The following is a 16,945-nucleotide window of genomic DNA, read 5'->3' as shown; positions in this document are numbered from 1 at the left end:
GTCATCCTGTAAGCACATCCTCCTCTGCCATATGTTTTTCCTGCATGAGTTCTGTTATGCCTCAGCTTCTTATACAGGCTAAGTCTATCCTCAGGAACTCTGTTGCAGTCCTATGCCCAGAACAGGAAATAAAAATGCAAAAGATATGAAGAACTCAAGATCTGTAAACCATAGGACCACCTAGGGAAGCACATACAATTCTCCATTTGCTTCTCCTACAAGTCTCCAATAATTGCTGGAGGAATGAAGAAAGAGACAGAAATGACCTCATGCATACACACACCAGAACAAAGATCTGCTTGGCTAGGATCCATGCCTGAAATCCAAAGAACATGTATAGAAATATTATATTGTAACTCATTGTTTCACAAGTAACTGAAAACTAGTCTCTAGTTGTGTAAATATCACAATATTTTTACCTATAATGCCCTCAGACTTCAACTTATTTATAGTTCTTCTAACTATAATCTTCAAGTATGTAACCATAGACCTCCCAGCTGACCTTTCCCTGTTTAACTCTATGCTCTGCCACCCCCTTTTGGCAGAGATACCATTTTTCAGTGAGTTAGCTGTGAGGACCCTTGATTTTGAAAATCAGATAGTAGCTTTTATTGAGTTTCTGCTTTGTGAAGAGTAAGGTAGCAGAAAGACTCAGAGTCTCTTATTTTTCTTAAAATCAATAAACTCTTCTTTCTATTGATACTAGAATCATCCACATATCTATTAATCATCTTTACTTATAAGGCTACGTATTTGTCTTTTCAGCACATCTTTATGTCAGGAATAAGCTTATTACCATCAGTGAAGCTCTATTAAATATTTTGGAAAAAAACTGTTTTTCATAGTTTGTGTATAAGAATGCAGAAGTTATATCATTTCCCTGTCTTGAATTTGAGTTGAGGAAAAATTCATTGCCCACTGTTTTCTCCTCATATCTATTCACCAAAACCTAAATCATCAAAACTATTGTTTTGGGGAAATATTGTTCCCAAGCAATCCAAGTTGTTTTGGAAATTTGACAAATTACTTATCAATGATGTTATTAATGTAGTTATTTCAAATTTTTCTAATCTTGCCCTACTGCCCTTTCTACAGATTATCATATGTACAACCCTCCTGTGTTTTCCTCTCATGGTAGACCTCCAATTTTGAGGTTACATTAGGAATTTTTTTCTTATCTTTTTTCCTCCTCCTTCTCTACTCCCATTGAGAAGGGCCGTACTTAAAGTGAGCTCCGGGACTAAGTGATGTTTTTGTCTGTCCAGGGTGGTAAATCGTCTACTTTCTTATGCTGTTTTTTTCTCTCTTCTTATTAGCTCTATCCAAGATTTCTCAGTACTGGTTTCACCTATGTCTTCCCCACAAATTGGAGTTAGAAACTGGGCAGAAGAAAATGAGTATCATTACCATAGCCTAAGAATTTATGTGTAAATAATTGTTGCCTTAAGAAAAGTATCCAAGGCAGAGAAGCCTAAGTCTCATATATCATCACTGTCAAATAATTTAGTTGTAATTTTTGAGTTGGTATTGGAATTCTGTAGAACAATCTCTTGAGGGGTATTACATGTTTGTGTCCCCTCTGATGGATGGATGAAATAACTGTTAGGAGAAAGGACTTGATTTATCTCATCATGTTCATATCCAAATTCAAAGAACAAACTATCTACACTTAGTGTCTTTACTCCTTTTCTTAGTCTTCTATTGCAGTTTGACTTCTCACCTCATCTCCTAGTAAAATTTACCCATGATCTCTTAATGGACAGATAGAATGGTCTTTTCTCAATCCTTATGCTGCTCAACCACTCTAGAAGGGAGGACAAAATAGGGAAGCATTGGGCAAATGGCCAGTAATTCAATCATCTTCTTACAGTTATGTATGTGCGCTGATGGGTTCAATGAATAAAAACTAAAATGTTAGTTACTATTTATATTTGACCCCAGGGAGGCTAATCATAATCATAATAATGTCTAAATGCTCTATGTGTATATAAAACATGAAATAATAATGTCTAAATGCTCTATGTGTATATAAAACATGAAATCAGGAAGTCCTGATTTCAAATCCTACTGCAAACTGTTAATAGCTGTGTGACCTTGGGCAGGTCATCTTGTCTGTCTATCTCTTCATCTGGTAAATGAGAATAATAATAGCACTTGTTTTCCAGGGTATAGGAGTCATCCTCTCTATGTACTCTTTTAGTGACCTCATCAAGCCCGCATGGTTTTAATTGTCATCTTTATGAAGATAACTCCCAAATCTCTTATCCACTCAGCCTCATCTTCTCTCTATTGAGCTCTGGTCATACATTCTAGTTGCTTATTGTATATTTCAAACTGAATGTCTTATTGGCATCTCAAACTCAATATGTCCAAGACTGACTCATCTTCCCCCCAAAACTATCTCCTTTCTGAACTTTCCTTTTTCCATAGAGGGTACTACTATTCTTCCAGTTAGCCAGGTTCACAGCCTTGAAGTTTTCCTCAACTACTCACGCTCCCTTACTCTACATTTGCCCTATCTTCTTGATTGTACCTCCATGATATGTCTTGCATCCATCCTCTTCTCATTCACATGGCCACCACTTTAGTTCAGTCCCTTGTTGGACTTTCTACCTCATATCTCTCCCCACTCCAGTCCATCCTCCACCCAGCTGCCAAAGTGATTTTCCTGTAGTACACATCAGACCATGTTATTTCTCATTACATCCCATTGTTCCCTAATATCCTTTGGATCAAAGATAATCTCCTCAGTTTCATTTTCAAAGCCTTTCACAACTCCTCCCACCCTACCTTTCCAACCTTATTATACAAGGTCTGTACTCTCCAGTCTAGCCAGATGGACCTCCTCACACCCAAACTGGTCCTTCCTTTCCTCTCTCCATACCTTTACAGCTGTTTTCCTTCATGCCTGGGATCCCTTTTAAAATTCCTTATTTCTTCCAAAAATGCTTAACCATCACCTTCAACATGAAGCCTTCTCTGGTCCATTCCCCCACCCAAACCCCACCCCCCCCCAGCTTCTAGTGCCTTCCCTCCCAAAACATATTTGTAGTGATTTTGTGTATACTTAATTATATACACGTCTCTCCCATTACAAGGTAAACTCCTTGAGGCCAGGGATTGTTTCATTTTTTATTTTTGTATCCTTATCACCTAGCACAGGGCCTAGTACATAACAGATTTTAAATAAATTATTATGGATTGGTTGTCTGTAATATTTATGATTTATAATTTTACTTATAATTTTATTTACTTTTTATTTTACTTATAATTTATGATTTATAATGTTACTGCTGATAAGTTTCTCTCTCATTGCTGGCAACTGAATGCTGAAGAATTGCAAACCAACACTTGTATCTTGTGAGTTCTTGCTGCATGCTTAATAGACAGATTGTTTTCTGGATGTGCTTTGAAAACAGGTGTTAACAATTTGTGTTTTCTTTGCTCTTAGCCCTGATGAAGAATCTTCCCAAAAGTTCATTCCCTTTGTTGGGGTGAGTATTTCTTTGACATAGCAATTGGAGTTAAGTACATTTCCTAAGATGGTTGCCCGTCTCATCTCATTAGTAAATCATAGCCAAATTGCCAGGATTTCCACTACAGTCAAGCAGCCTTTTGAATCATCTTCCCCATTTTGGGCAAAGGACTTACATGTAAATCACTCCAACTCAAAAACTCTTTTAGTTTTTCTTATTCCAGCAGCCTGTGGCACTGGTTTTGATTGTTCCTTTTCACTTCTGTCCACAGTTGGAAACTAATGTAAAAGCACTAATAACTGCATTTCTTTTTGAGACTGGATCTCTTTATCTCTCCCAAGCTAGAAGTGCCATGGCCACTCACAAGGCTACTGTCAAAACTGATGAGTGTGAAAGCTTTAACCTGTTCCATTTTTCTAACTTGTGCTTATTCAGCCCCGCTTAAACAGCTTGGTGGCCCTTCACTCCTGTAGACTCACCATATTGGTGCCAAAATTAATACAGTCACCCACTTAGCTTCAGTCCTACTATATAGCTCAGAAGTCCTGAACTTAAGTGATGCACCAGCCTCAGCCTCCCCAGCAACAGGGACTACAGGTGTGTACCATTATGACTGGTTTCAGTCCATTATTTCATATACCTACATGGTACTCACCTCCAGAAACAAATAAATGGATAAACCTGTCTTTTTAATCAAACTTTCTTTTTGAACAGTTTAATTTTATTTTTATGCTCATAAATTAAAAACATGAATATACACATATATATAATTGACTGGTTGCTTAAAATATTTATGATGACCAGATCAGTTATTGCTGATAAATTTATCTCATTGCTAGAATGGAATGCTGAAGAAAGAAGAAAAAATGTATATACATACATATACATATGTGTATGTGTACATATATTCCTATGTATATATATGTATGTATACACATGCTTTTATTTTATATATCTATACATGTATATACACATATATGTATACATATACTGATGTTTTTGTGATCTTAGTTTTAAATTTAACACTACATGTTAAATTTAAAACTACTTATTTTTAGGACCTAAAAAGTTCAAGTTTTTAAAAAATTCTTGATATAGAATTAGTTGTAATTTTTTCCTACTTTTAAGAACTTTAAATATTCGACCAAGCAGGTGTATTTTCTTTTCTTAAAATAAGTCTTTTAAGATGTTTTCAAAGCCTATTTTATGAAGACTATTTCACCCTTCAAAAAATTTATTGCTTTGTAATAGTTTAGAGAATTTTGAGTAGAGAAAGGTTTCGTAACTCAGATTTAGTGTGTGGTCTCTTGAAGCCTTGAATATTAATCATGCTGCTGTTTTGAGAAAAATAAAACAAAATCTTACTGAAAATCAGATCAGTAATCAATATATGCTAAAAATTGGCAGTGAATGCATTGTAGAACTAGAACCAGCAGAAGTTATAGGGAGTCAAATTTTGACTTGATACAAAGAAAAACTTCCTAAAAATTAAAAGTGTCCCCAAAATAGAATGGGCTGCCTGAAGAGATGATGCATTTCTGACTTTGAGGATCTTCAGGTGGAAACTAGATGACTATACTTGCTAAGGATGTTGTGGAGGGAATTCTTTCATAACTTGGACTAGATGACCTCTAAGGTTTCATCTAACTCTGAGACTGAGATTCCATGAAAACAAATCTGAGGAATCAGGTCACGACAAGGAAATTAACAAACATGGTAAAAGATAGAGAAATTGAATGTTGGAGCAGAAGTTTCATAGATTTAGAGCTGAAAGAAATCTTAGATGTTAGAGAGGTTAAGTGAAGAAAGGTACCATCCTGGTTCTCCATGCTGTTCTAGACAAAATCTCACAATTATTTTTTTCATAACTCATTAGTTATGTAATTGCTTTCTAGGTGGTGAAAGTTGGAATAGTAGAACAGTCTTCAGCAGCATCAGGTAAATTGATTCATGAACATACATATATTTTATTTCCTGCTTCTGTTAAAATGAAGACTTTGTGATATATTGAATATAGTTTTATTCCTAATGACTCAGGGTCTCTGGCTTGACCAGGTCCTATAGAACTAAAAGCAAACCTAGGCACATAGTCATTGTATATTTGTAGCGACACTGGGAGTCCCAAATCTTATTCCTTTTGTTCCTTCCTAAGATAAATGCCAATTCATTATATATTGGAAGAAAGAAATGCCTTGTTTGTATTTATAGCTTAGCAGAGCTATTAACAATGCTTTTTAGTTCTGTTCTCCTGTCCATCCTTCCCTCCACTCCCCAAGAATAAGAATACCGAGCACTCATTTAGAGTTTACCTTATTTCTTTGATAATTTCTGAGATCAGAGCTAACAGTAATTTTCAGTTAAATTAAACAAACATAAGTACCTGATGAATGCAAAGCATGTTCTGGGTCCTAGTAGAGATTTAGATAAGTTTAGATAAGACACAGTCCCAGTACTCAGGTAACACAATCTAGTAGAGGAGGAGAAGACACAAACACAGATAACTATAATATGCAATAATACAGGACAAGTTAATTAGAGAAGGGCAAAGAGCTCTATTAAGCTTACGAGGAAAAAGTTGTAAACTCTGGGCAAGAGGTGGAGGAATCAAGTTGTAATTTCAGCTAGAGATTTCTTCAGTGATGTCTACTCTGAAGAAGTATAAATGGAAGCACATTAAAGCATTTTAATTTTTCCAGAGTATACCTAGAATTAATGTAAGTGTCAAAACCAAAATCCTCCATCACGTGCCTCTGCTTTCACTACAGAATATATACCTCCATTTTCCTCTCCAGGAGATAATTAAAGGACAATGCTCTCTCAGTCTTCAAACCCATCTTTTCTAGCTGGGGAGTTAAGGTCTTGCCTTGCCTTGCCTTCCCATGGAGGGAAAATTCCAGGATGAAAACAAGCAGCTGTCTGGCTGATTGTATAACTCGTTCTCTTTTAAAGGTGATTCAGATGATGCAGCTCCCTCTAGTTCCAGTATTCTCTCTTCTACCCCACCTTCAATGTCTCCTGCTACAAAAGAAGCCTCACCTACCCCCCCATCCTCTCCATCTGTGACAGGCACCTTTTCTTCCCCCAGGTAAATCAATCCACTTCTACTCTCCCCTCAGGAGAAATGCACCAAATTAGAGAAAAAGTAGGCCTTGGTGTGTGGGTAACACTGATAGCTACCTCTTTCACTGACTTTCTTTCCTAAGGCTGGTACACACCCCACAAAACCGGGACTTCTCAAAGTTTGGGAGTCGTAATTCTCTGTTGATACTTGGTTTGGTTCATGATAATTCTCACACGTAGAAAGCTTCCAGATAGTTTATACTTACCTTTTTAATCTGTTTGATTTAAAATTAATTTTGTTTCACAGCTTGAAGTAATTTATAGCATATAGGGTTAAAACCAGAATGGCAAAAATAACTGATGTCAACCCTTAAATGCATTTTAAGAAATACTGGGCCACTGAAAACTAAGATAAGAATTGGAGTTTGCCCTTTGGCTTAGCTAAGATGACACCATAGGAAGGTTATGGACTGGAAAGTTATAATGAAAGCTGTGTCAGAAGGGTGAAAACAGTCTTTGCTGTTCCATCTTCTCAGAGCCAGCAGCAATGATATGTTCCTTCACTAGCTCTGCCCAGATTATATATTCAACTTTCATATTCTCAAGTATCTAGACTAATAAAGAGATTAAGGAAAAAATAGTCTTTAGTCTGAGAATCAAAAATCTGGAAGACATGCAATCCAGTGATAAAACATAGACAAACCATGTACAAATATATTCACAATGAATACTGAAGGTAAATGCATAAAGTTACCCAGTGCCATTGAGAAATAAAATATTCTGATTAATGGGTTCTTCTGGGTTAAGGAAATATCACAGGGTAGAAAGATCTGCAGCACAAATAAACTAGAGATAGCTCAGTTATATAAGTGCAAAAAAGCAGTGCATATTAACTTTCCATCTTTAGTCTGATAGCCAGCATATCAAACACAGTGTCAACACACTTTAACTTAAAGTGCCTGCTGGATGATATTGGCCAGCTTGAACTTGACTTGAATTTTCAATATAATCATTTACACTGCAGATATCAGCTACTGCTTGCAAATCATGGATTGATTTCTTGCTCTTTTGATTGTCTAGGTTTAAGAAAGTGATGGAGAAAATGTTAATAATGCAATGATAGAAACCATCAAACTAGAACAAAGACTTGCCTTCTTCAGATATTTGAAGAATTGTCATGGAGAAAAGATCTTTGTCTTTCCCCCAGCAGCAACAAAAGGTAGAACTAGAACCAGCAGAAGTTATAGGGAGCCAGATTTTGACTTAATACAAAGAAAAACTTCCTAAAAATTAAGTGTCCCCAATATAGAATGGACTGCCTGCAGAGAGGATGCATTTCTGACTTTGAGGATCTTCAGGTGGAAACTAGATGACTATACTTGCTAAGGATGTTGTGGGGGGGATTAATTCATAGCTTGGACTAGATAACCTCTAAGGTTTCATCTAGCTCTGAGACTGAAATTCCATGAAAACAAATCTAAGGAATCAGGTCACAATAAGGAAATTAACAAACATGGTAAAAGATAGAGAAATTGAATGTTGGAGCAGAAATTTCATAGATTTAGAGCTGAAAAGGAATCTTAGATGTCAGAGAGGTTAAATGAAGAAAGGTACCAGTCTCGAAAACAATTTGGAATTATGCAAGGAGAGTTACTAATTAGCAAAACCCATATACAAAAATATTCACAACATTTCTATCTGTAATAGAAAAATGCTGGAAACAAACTAGTGATCTAAGAATGATTGAACAAATTGTGGTATATTAAATATAGTATAATTAGTATTGCATTGTAAGGATAGCTAATTGAAGATTCACACAAACCAGGGGAGATTTGTATGAAGTGCTTCAGAGTAAAGAAAGTGGATCCAAAACAACACACACAGTGTCTACACCAGTGTAAATAAGGATCATTTAACTAGTGACATCATGTAGGTCAAATATAGTGACTAATGTTCAAACCAAATTATTGAAGTACACGTGCTTTTCTCTTAACAAATGATAAACTATAAAGTTGGAAAATGACATACATTGTTGACTAAATTCAACAGTCATTAAGTGCCTACTGTGTGCAAGGCACTATGCTAGATATTCAGAATAGAAAGATGCAAATGAAATAGTTCCTGTTTTTAAGGAGCTTACATCCTACTAGGTACATATATCAAATAAATATTGGGCAAGGGAAATTGAGGAGGAAGAAAGCATTAACTACTGGGGGAAGAGGGTCAAGGAAAGTTTTATGGAGAAGGTCTTATCTTAACTAAGTCTTAAAGATCAAGTATTCTGTGAAGTGGACATGAGTAGGAAGTACATTGAGAAACAGGATAGCTTGTGCAAATAGAATGTTGAATTTGGAATGGAATAGTAATGCTGCACTAATTTCATAAAGCCTGGGGTGGCAGACACATAAAATGACTGATCCTGGTCTCCTTCTTCTTCTCAGATATAAAATCTTGTGTCCTAAGTTTATTTCACCCCCTCCTTCCAAATAACATGTCTTACTCAAGGCTGTCCTATGTAAGACAGCAATAAAATTCTAAGTAGAGGCAAGAGTGCAGTCGTCCTATTTTCTCATCTAAGCTTGCTTTAGTAGCAAGAAGGAAAAGTCACTCAGTGTATGAGATCTATGTCCTGCTAGTTATTTCCCCTTCATATCAGTTGTCCAGGACTCATTATAGCCCCAAGAGCCAGAGATGGGAGCCCTTTACTAAGTGTTCATTTGGGTTCTTTCCACCATCTGTAGGCAAGGTGCTAAAGTGTCGGAATTTCCCATTGTATCCTTTTAATAAATCAATTGGTTAGCGTATCTTCGTTTCACAGAATCCCTAAACTCACTAATACCCATACAACTTGTCTAAAGATGAAAACACTTAGTAGTCTAGTTTGGAACACAGGGCTCTTGAAATACAATAGCATGAAATAAGAGTAGAAGATAAGTATCTGCTAGATTGTGGGGTACCTTAAATATCAGGCTAAGGATTCAGTATGTTATGCTAGCAGTTCTCAAAGTGTGATCCACAAGAGGGAATCCATGAGGTCAAAACTACTTTCAAATAATACTTAGCTGTCATTAGCCTATTAAAATACTCCTCCCTTTCCCAACTACATATCTGTGTAATGCCAAATTTTCTTCAGATATTTCAACCCAAACAATATATTGCAACAGAATGAATGCAGAAGCAGATATGAGAATACAGCTGCCAGGCATTTGAGATGTCTGCAAAACATAAATTTGTAAAAATATGTAAAACAGCGCTTTTTCTTACTAATTGTTTTGAAAAAGTTACTTTTCATGAAAAATGTCGTGCTAGCATGTAATGGATTTATTATTGTTATTAATGAATTAATAAAGATTTTTAAAATAAAACCAGTTTTAATTTCTAATACAGTAAATAGCAATATAAGACCCATAAAGCTCTTTGTGGTCATCAATAATTTTTAGGAGTATAAAGGAATCCTGAGACCAGAAAGTTTGAGAACCACTATTTTGTGCTGTTGGCAGTAGGAAACCACTTAAGGCTTTTTGACCAGGGTTTTGATATGGTCATATCTTTACTTTATAAAGATTTTTTATAAGTTTTATAGAAGATGGGTTAGAGGACATAAAGAAGGGAATAAGCATTTACTGAGCTCCTACTATGTACAAGGCCATGCGCTAAGCATTTTTTGGTTTGGTTTGGTTTGGTTTTACAAATCTCATTTGAAAACAAGACCAGTTAGAAAGTTATTGCAGTAGTCCAGGTGACAGGCAATGAGGGTCTGAAATTAATGTGAAAGGGAGACAATTCAAGGATAATGTTATGAAGGTAAACTCCACAAGTGTACCACAAGACACCTTTTTGGGTATGTTAGAATGAGGGGTGGTGATTGTGAATAACTGTGAATGTGAACCAAGGTAATTAGTAGAATGACTATTTGTAATAGAAACAGAGAAGTTTGAACAGGAATGGGTTATAAGGAGAAGATAATTAGTTCTATTTTGGATATATTGAGTTTGAGACCTATAATACATCCAGGAGGAAATACCCAGGAGGCACTTGGTGATACATAATTGGTGTTTGGTAAAGAGAGTAGGGTTGTATATAGAGATTTGAGTGTTATCTAGTCTATATAGAAGATGATAATCAAACCTATTGGCACTAATGAAATATCCAAGAGGGTATCAGTATATTTATCTCAGTTATAGAGGGAAATAAATTTGTGTTTATTAAACAAATAGAAGAAATGTTTAATGACAAAGTAGATGTACTTGACTACATAAAAGTTTAAAATGACCGTACAAAAGAAAAAGATTTTAAGATAAAAATAAAAATAGCATTCTAGGAAAATATTTATGATACCCATGCCACATAAGAATCTAACTTTTAAAATATATAAGGAAATGGTATAAAAAAATTGAACAACAAAACTGCATTCCTAATGGATAAATGATCCAAGGATTTGAGGAGACTATTTAAAAAAAGAGGAAACAAATTGTACATCACTCGAAAATATATTTAATCTCACTAACTATCAAAGAAATATAATATAAAACACCTTTTAAGATACCACACATCAAAATGGCAAAATTTCTTAAATACATTAATGCAGTGGTGGCAGGTCTGCTGAAATCTCAAACTGACAGAATCTATTTATAGAGCGCTCTATCATTCACGTCTTTCAAAAGTCGCTCCTTAACCCAACAATTCCATTATTGGGAAGGTAGCATTCTAAAAAGAATGCGTTCTAGAAAGAGAACATTCTAAAAGGAATCATTATATGTTCAAAGATATTTATGTCAGCATTAGTTATCATTGCCAAAAAGAATGGAAACTACTGAAGTGTCCTGCAGTCAGGGAATAGCTAAATATATTTTTGTGTATTAATATGATAAAACTTCATGTAGTACCCTTCTGGGGTACTCTCACTCAATTTGCACTTGGAGTTTAGATACCTAAGAAAATGTCTAATTAAGGTTCATGGTACCCTGTGGATCTGTCTGCATTCACACAATTATATAATGCATTCCCTCCTATGGGTTTACCATCTATCTAGAGCAAACAATAGTGTAGATCAAACATTATTACTGAAGTATCATTAGTAAAAAAAAAAATTTGCAGTAGAAAATTTCTCTCTCCCCTATAAATGTTGAATGTACTCTCCCACGTTCACATCAGTTGGGAGAATTAGCAAGTGCAGAGATTATGTATGAGGAGCCTATACAAGGGCAACACATGTTTATAGACAAGTCAAATGAAAATGATGCTGCATAACCCCTGGTGTCTTCTCATAATGTGCCTGATAGATTTCTTTCTAAACAAGACATTTTATTCTTCCAAGTTTTCACTGGTCCTACTCTCTACATGGTACATTGCTCTCTACCCAATGGCCATAGTCTAGGGCACTGCTATACTCAGAATGAGCCAGAGCACTTATTTTAGGATCTCCAGGAACCCTCACTATATCTGCTTCCTCAGAGTCTTGGCCCATCTCCCAAGCATCAGGATCCTGCTCTAGCCACCAAGTTCTTTTTCCTTGAAGTTCTTCTTCACTAGAAAAATGGAAGGAAGGATATTTCAGGAATTCATGTTCTTTAATTCCCCTATCAGAAAACACCACACTGCTATCTCTCATAATCGTATGCTTCCACTGCAAGATGCCATTGCCATTGTCTGAGGTGAGGGAAGAAATCCTCTCTCCTAGATTGCTGCACTTTTCAGAAGACCCAACAGCAAGTCTTCAAAGGCAAAAAGCACCTTCCACAGTACAGCCTCCTCCTGTTGTGTTGCTAACTTGTTTCAGGATGTGGCCAGTTTGGAGGAGGGGTGGGGGTTGTGGAGTTTTTTTCTTGGCTCTTAGGATTATGGCTGATCTGCTCAACTTCAGTCAAGTTGATTGAAGAGCTTTAAGGTGTTCAGCCCCTAACAATGGTTCACCCTTTCTTATTTTATTTGGTTGTTTGGGAGAGAGGAGGCAAAATGCTCCTCATCATCATCATCACAGGAATCCAACCCTCTCATTATAAGGAAAGATTTTAAGGATAAGGAAACCAAGGTCCAGAAAAGTTAAAAGTGACTTCTCTAGAGTCACGAAGCTAGTTAAGTCTGTGAAACAGGATTTTAACCTAGGTCTTCTTGACTCCAACTCAAGTCTTCTATCCCCTTATACCATGTTCCCTCATAAATTTGATTAAGGACTTCCCCTGATCTATGTCATTTTCAAGTATAATGCTGTTAAGATTAGCAAATATAAAGGAACATAAAGAAATATGGAAAGAACTATATGAAATAATACAGAGTGAAGAAAACAAGAAAAGTATAGATGGAGCTCACTTACAAAGGGAAAAATATGCAGATTTTTTTCACTTTTGCTTTTTAGTTTGGACCTATAATTTTATTAGTGTAGGACATTCCCAAGAGGAAACTCTCTCTACCAGGCCAGATACATAACTATTCTGTAATGTAGTCTTAGAGAGTTACCTGAGGCACAGAAAGTTTAAGTGATCATAAAGCCAGGATGTACCTGACCTAAACCCAGGTTTTCCCTACTCTAACATCACTATGCACTATACCATGCTGCCTCAGTACATAAATATATTGAGCTAAATGGATCCCCCCGCAAAAAAATTCTAAAGGACATAGAGGGAGTAACATAAATTGTTAAAAAAATTTTATTCATTAATATCTGTTTAATTTATGTTCTTGAAAATAGTTTTTATGTACATTTAATTGGTTTGTTGATGTTCAAGTTCATAATAGGTAATTTTTAAATAAAATTCTAGTATATTGGTACAAGTCATGGAATGCCAGTCTCTGAAGATTTAAAAAATAAAGATAACCCAGAAGGCAGTGGGTGGAGAGGTACTAGGTATGAGAAAACACATAATAAATAAAAATGTGCCTTTTGACTTTTTAGACCTCAATACCATGCTTTCACTCCAGAAACCTCCCTCAATCCCTGGGGCCTCCATTTTGGGAAGGGGGCCCAGGCTGGCCAACCTTTATTCCCCTCCCAACTTTGTTTCTAACTTTCCAGACTTCAGCACTTTGCCTCTGCTTGAGTACCTTCATCCTCCCCCCACCCCTCCCACACACACCACGATTTCACACGTTTCAGCTCCCTTTGTGTTGTCTTTTCCTGTTAGAATTGTAAGCTCTAGGAATTGTTGTTTTGCCTGTATTAGGCACAGTGCCTAGCACATAGTAAACATTTAATAATTGTTTCTTGCCTTATGTACAAATAAGGTATTATGAAGGAAAACCAGAACAAAGGATGACATCAAAGAAACATGAATTTTTAAAAAATAAAATAAATTTAAAAATAAAGATGGTATAGTCACATGGGAAGTCACAGGAAGGTAATCAGTAAACAATCTGTGTGCTCTAATGGTATCTTCATGATACCTAGACAAATTGAGAAAGGCCCCTGCCACATTGTAGCGTTGGAGGAGAATTGCATTAGGAAACTTCATACAAGTGTCATTTGAATGAACATTTTGGTTTTAGGTTTAACATCTCCAATCTTCATTGGGGTGCCTGCCAGCTGTTTGCAGGGATCACCGGTTTCCCATGAAGTTACTGTATAATGAGTTCATGTTTTATATAAGCATTAGGTCAGATGTGTACTTGAAATTCAGTGCCACAATTGGTAAAAGAAATGCAACATTTTTTTCTACTTGTTAAAAAGTGTTGTTGATGGCTTTCATTTTTATGACACCTTCATTTTCAATATACCCTTCCCATTTCCCTCCCCAAAGAGACATTTCTTATTGCAAGGAATAAAAAATAAAGAAGGAAAAAACCTTGAACAAAACCAACTAAAAAACCTAGCAAACACATCAACGAAGTTTGACAGTATATTCAGTGTTATAGACCTATAATCTACCTCCACAGTGAAAGGAGGGAAATGCATGTTTTCAATTCTTATTTGGGGCAAAGGCAAAGTTAGTATTTTAGTTAGTTTTTTTTTTCCATTCACATTGTCATCGTATGTATAGGTTTCCTGGTTTCGCTTATTTTACTCAACATCAGGTTATTTAAGTCTTCTCATGCTTCTCTGTATTCTTCATAGTCATTGTTTACTAAAGCATAATAATAAACCATTAATATTCCATAATATTCATGTACCACAATTTGTTTAGCTATTCCACGCTGGATTGGCATCAATGGTGTGCTACTACCAAAAGTACTGCTATAAATAGTTTGGTCTTTATGGGACCTTTCTATCTTGAAATTCCTTGAGGTATATATCTATCAGGGGAATCTCTGGTTCGAAAGATCCGAACACATTGTTCTCTCTAATTCTAATCTTTCATAGCTCTACCAATGGTACATTATTTTAAAATTGTAGACACAGGTTATATAGGACTGGTATTTGGGAGATATGTAACCATAGCAAACAGTTGTTTACAAGCTATATGGGTGAGCAGCATGCTAGGACAAAGCATATCCCAGGCCCCCCCATAAATACTCCTTAGACATGTACCACTTCAGTAAATCATAGAAAGAATCACCTCTAGACTCTCCCAGCCAACCTAGGAATCCACAGAAGGACACTCAGAGTTCTTCAGATATCTTGAGATAGACATTGGAGGTAGATTGAATGCAGAAGACGGAACACCAGTAGCCCCTCCTGGGGCTTTCTTTGAGTAAGTCCAGCATGCCTTGTCTGAACCCTTCTGTAGGCATCCCTCAAGCCTGACCTGATCCTTACCCTGAGGCTGTAGCTGCAGAAGTTGAATCTAGAACAGCTTTGAGATATTGCTGGTAAATCCAGCATTTCATTCCCTGCCTGAGACAGGAAGTTCCCAAGCTCATCTTATCCTAGCCCAAGGCTTCCCCAAATCCCCAACAGGAGACAGCAACTTCAGGACAGTTTGGATGGATACAGTGCAACGCTCTCTGCCCAAGTTAAAACTGTCAAGTACCCTTGGAATGTAGGAGCCCATCTAGAATGATAAATGTCAGGTCATTAGGGGCTGAGGAAATGGGGAAGTGGGGAGGAAAGCTTTAGGCAAAATCCTGCTCAGGGCATCCCTGAAGCCTGTGGCAAGAGCCCATCACACATATGACCTCTGAGCCCAGCAGCAGAAGGAAATAATCCCAGGCAGAGGTTCAGGAGCCTTATGATAAAGTGCAGTCCCAAGCAGATCCAAAGACCATAGCAACTCCAGTCACTTGAAAGAAGATTCTAGTCTGGGCCACTATACTCAGGACCAAGCAATCCTTTGCCATTTAATTGAGAAGCTTGACCCAAGGGCAGACCTCTCTCCCCTCCCCCCAACCAAGGAAGAGGTGGAAGAGATGCTCAAATTCCAAATACCATGGGGAAATACCTTGGTTTGAGGAGGAGAGCAAACCCACAAGTCCCTGTGAAAGCTTGGAGGAAAATGTCTTGTCCATAGGAACAAAGGAAGAATGGAAAGAAAAATTAGAAACCTTAGAACAGATGGTAGAAAACCTCAAGAACTTAATGCCCTAAAAAATAGGGCCATTAAATAATTAAAACAAAACTGAAATGTTTTTTAAAATCTAAAAAATATATCCAAAACAACTTACTCAGAAAATAGGTCAAGAATCTATAAGTTAATGAACTATCTGAAAACCAGGATCAGGGAGGGAAAATAGATACCATCTAGATAGCATATATTAAATAAATTATGAATAAAAACTGCCCAGAACTATTTTCACTTAGCTATTAGGAAGATAAATGAAAATAAAATCTCCTGGTCACCCAAAATGAAAACCTCAGTAACACCACAGCCAAAATCCAGAGTTTTCAGGTCAAAGAAAAATACTACCAACAGCCCAAAAGAAGGAGTTGAAATACCAAGGAGCCAATGTAAGCATCACCTCAGATTTATTACTGTCCATAAAGGCAAAGAATCCTTGGAATAGAATATTTCAAAAGCCAAGAGAAAAGTTTACAACCAAGTTTTTCCTATGTGGCAAAATAAAGTATAATCCAATAAGGGACAGAAATGGGCCTTTCTTGAAATAGAAGATTTAGAAGCATTACTGATGAAAAGGCCAGAATTGAGTGGACTTTTTGAATGAAAATGCAGGTGGCAAGAGAAACATTGGAAGGTACACATGTTTGTTTCATCAGAAGAGACCATATAGTCATTGCTTGATTCCAGATTAATAGGAGACTAAAAAACCATATCTTCTCAGATTGATTACCATATTGTTCATAATCTGATGGCAATTTAGGCCCATTTAAAAAAAAAAAAACCTTCCTTGAGCTAAATAAATAGAAACTGGCTTTAAAGGTTTGAATGAATGGAAAGCATTTCTCCTCAAAAATTCTAAAACCAATACTAATCCACTAAATACAGTAGTAAGTCAAGTGAGGCTGTCTTCACTTTAACAGTTAACGTGTGATGAAGACTGCCTTAAATTTGTGTACACAAGTAGTAAAAGCTAATCTTTCA

At 36.4% G+C, this 16,945-nt stretch overlaps 1 protein-coding gene across 1 annotated transcript in view; it reads left to right on the top strand.

The window, feature by feature from the left end:
- PACS2 (phosphofurin acidic cluster sorting protein 2) overlaps nucleotides 1-16,945 on the top strand; it is a 348,311-nt gene that overhangs the window by 313,186 nt on the left and 18,180 nt on the right. Inside the window, exons 19-21 of the mRNA XM_036750543.1 lie at nucleotides 3,452-3,494; nucleotides 5,372-5,414; nucleotides 6,426-6,561. Of these exons, the coding sequence (XP_036606438.1) occupies nucleotides 3,452-3,494; nucleotides 5,372-5,414; nucleotides 6,426-6,561 (222 nt within the window). The remainder of the gene's footprint in view (nucleotides 1-3,451; nucleotides 3,495-5,371; nucleotides 5,415-6,425; nucleotides 6,562-16,945) is intronic.

The sequence above is a fragment of the Trichosurus vulpecula genome, chromosome 3 (genome assembly GCF_011100635.1).
Source record: "Trichosurus vulpecula isolate mTriVul1 chromosome 3, mTriVul1.pri, whole genome shotgun sequence".
Classification (NCBI taxonomy): domain Eukaryota; kingdom Metazoa; phylum Chordata; class Mammalia; order Diprotodontia; family Phalangeridae; genus Trichosurus; species Trichosurus vulpecula.
Note: the sequence above shows the minus strand (reverse complement) of the source record. Positions and strands in the feature narration are given on the sequence as shown.